Source organism: Capsicum annuum, chromosome 9 (assembly GCF_002878395.1).
Source record: "Capsicum annuum cultivar UCD-10X-F1 chromosome 9, UCD10Xv1.1, whole genome shotgun sequence".
Taxonomy (NCBI): Eukaryota; Viridiplantae; Streptophyta; class Magnoliopsida; order Solanales; family Solanaceae; genus Capsicum; species Capsicum annuum.
This window is the reverse complement of record NC_061119.1, coordinates 203,479,720-203,482,674: the sequence shown is the minus strand read 5'-3', so window position 1 is coordinate 203,482,674 and position 2,955 is coordinate 203,479,720. Positions and strand designations below refer to the sequence as shown.

The window sequence follows — 2,955 nt, the reverse complement described above, 5'->3', positions numbered from 1 at the left end:
TGAAAGAGAGGGGTGTGACAGTCTTTAAGTATATTTTTTATCTTAAAAATTTTTACATTATTTTTTTAACAGGTTTTATCCTTGATAATATAATATACGTATATACAACAATTTTTTTCTTTCTATATGCATTTATTGTTAAATAAATGATATACACGTGCAAAGTACGTATACTTGACTAGCTAATAGCGTAAAAGGTTATTACACATGTATAATAAATATAAAATTTATTGTAATTCACACAACTAATTCCATAAAATATAAAACCCTGACACCTTCCAAAATCCATCTATATATAAACCCCTATTCACAAAAAACACATACATCTCTTCTTATATTGTACACACTGCTCTCCAAACACATATATCATTGAAAAATGTCGCTCTCCCTGGAAAAATCCTCTATTTCTCTATTACTCTTACTATTTTTCGCCATCACCACCACCTCCTCTGCCCACAATATCACTCGTATACTCGCCAAACACCCAGAATTCTCGACCTTTAACCAATACTTAACCCTAACTCACTTAGCTTCAGAGATCAATCGTCGATTAACCATCACCGTTTGCGCGGTCGATAACGCCGCCATGGATGATCTTCTTGATAAACATATGTCCATTTATACTCTCAAGAATGTCCTTTCTTTTCATGTTTTTGCAGATTACTTTGGTTCCAAACAACTTCATAGGATTACTAAGGGAACAACCCTAACTGCTACACTTTTTCAAGCCACAGGTGAGTCTATAGAAGTGATAAATAAGTCGGTCGAATCAAATTTGAGCGGATTGAAATAGGTCAAATTAATAAACATTCGGGATAAAATTCAAAAATAATCATTTTATAACTTATAGTAATTGAAAACTAACCACTGTCACGAAATTTTAAATATCATAGGTGAAACTCGTGATAATCAAGAATTTCACATGTGGAATATGAAGTATCTAAACTTCACGACAATGACTGTTTTTCAATTACAGTTGAACTGAATGGTCGTGCAAAATATATTTTTTTCGAAATTTATTAAATTAAGCTGAGTCAAATAATGAGTTATAATTCAACCCATCGAATATGACCCAACCATTCACTCTTAATTTTGTTTTTGAAAAAAATGTGAAATTTAATTTTGTTTTTCTCCCAAGTTGTTCACTTAAAGTTCTTAAAAATCTACACAATTTTCTATCACTACAATTTCTTGGGTTGCATTTTGCTTTGGTTAGATTGTTTTGAATCGTTTTGGCCCAATAATTTGATGGATCATTTTGGGTTCAATCGGTCATGTTAAGTCAATATAACTCATTTGATTAAAGTTTTGAATCTGTTTCTACAGGTGAGGCTCCTGGAACATCAGGGTACGTCAACATTACGAACCTAAAAGGTAAGAAAGTGGGGTTCGCCACAGAAGACAACGACGGTCATTTCTCAGCCAATTTCGTTAAGTCTGTTCAAGAAATCCCTTACAACATCTCCGTCATACAAATCAGCAACATAATCACATCAGCCGCCGCCGAAGCTCCGGTGGCTGCTCCTGCAGACGTTGATTTAATTGATTTAATGTCCAAAAAAGGCTGCAAAGAATTCGCAAAACTTTTACAAAATTCAAAAATTACAAAACAATTTACTGATCTTGTGGAAAATGGCCTAACAGTTTTTTGCCCAATTGATAAAGTTGTTAACTCCTTTTTACCTAAGTACAAAAATTTAACAAAAAATGGCCAAATTTCTTTACTTTTATACCATGGTATACCAGATTATCACTCTTTAGGTATGTTAAGGTCTAAAAATGGGTTTATAAATACTATGGCAACAACAAATGGAAAAAATAATAAATATGATTTTTCAGTAAAAAATGATGGAGATAATGTAAAATTGGAAACTAGTATTGTGACAGCAAAAATTACTGAAACTTTATTAGACGAGGAACCATTAGCAGTTTACAAAATTGATAAAGTTTTGCAACCAAGTGAATTATTTAAGGCACAATCTATTAACTCTGACGATACTGCACCCGAGCCAAGCTCGGGCAACGATGATGGTGACAGCAACAGCGACAGCGACGATTCAACGAATAATAATAATGGTGCTATGATTATGAGTGTCAATAGTGGTTGGTTGATAACATTTTTTTTAAGTATTGGTTTGGTATTTGTTTGAATAAATTAGTTTGTGGTTTTTGGCATGCAACATTATTTGATTGTATATTGTATGAAAAATGACCTCTAAGTTTGCATTTGGTATAATGTATATTGCATTAGTTTCTTTTTTCCTATGTATTCATTTTGTAAGCACTTGAGTCATGCATTTGAGTTTTTATTTTGTTCATAAATACACAATTTTCTCTTTGTAAATTTTCACTTCTATTATGATAATCTTAGTTTATATGTTTCTTTTGTTTATAATATACAAGAGATTACACGAAAATGGAAGTTTATAGTTGAACAAAGTGAGCAATAATAATTATTTCAAATATGTTGCACCAAAAAACAATTTAAATTAAAATAAGTATACGAAAATGGAAGTATATTTAGTTGAATAAAGTGACAAATATATGAATGTATTTCAAGTATTTTTCAGAAAAAAATTATTTTTTTTGTCCATCGAAAAATAATTTTAATTTTTTTAAAAAAAGAGAAGTTCCGTTACCGGGAATCGAACCCGGGTCTCCTGGGTGAAAGCCAGATATCCTAACCGCTGGACGATAACGGATTTGTGTTAATTCAGTGTAATTTTCCTTAATAAATCAGAAAGTCCAAATAACAGGAAATATTTCTTTGTTTATTTAATGTATAATAAAGTAATTATTGTCATGGCTAAGGCACGATCAGAGAAAATGTATAAATGGTCTAAGCTACTAAGCTAGCATTTGGTCATAAGACTTTAAAAATTCTTTTTTCAAGTCCTTCGAATTGGGTTCAAATTAATTTTTAGATTTTTGGGACTTTCACTCAGTGACGTAGCC

At 31.4% G+C, this 2,955-nt stretch overlaps 1 protein-coding gene and 1 non-coding gene across 2 annotated transcripts; one reads left to right on the top strand and one right to left on the bottom strand.

Moving 5' to 3' along the window:
• The first annotated feature begins 289 nt into the window (after window positions 1-289).
• LOC107841901 (fasciclin-like arabinogalactan protein 2) lies at window positions 290-2,236 on the top strand. Its single transcript, XM_016685756.2, has 2 exons — window positions 290-734; window positions 1,327-2,236. The coding sequence occupies exons 1-2, from the start codon at window positions 377-379 to the stop codon at window positions 2,148-2,150; spliced, it is 1,182 nt and encodes a 393-aa protein (XP_016541242.1). The 5' UTR covers window positions 290-376; the 3' UTR covers window positions 2,151-2,236.
• A 394-nt stretch (window positions 2,237-2,630) lies between these two features.
• TRNAE-UUC lies at window positions 2,631-2,702 on the bottom strand. The gene has a single exon. It is a non-coding gene; the product is annotated as a tRNA-Glu (tRNA).
• Between the last annotated feature and the right edge of the window lie 253 nt (window positions 2,703-2,955).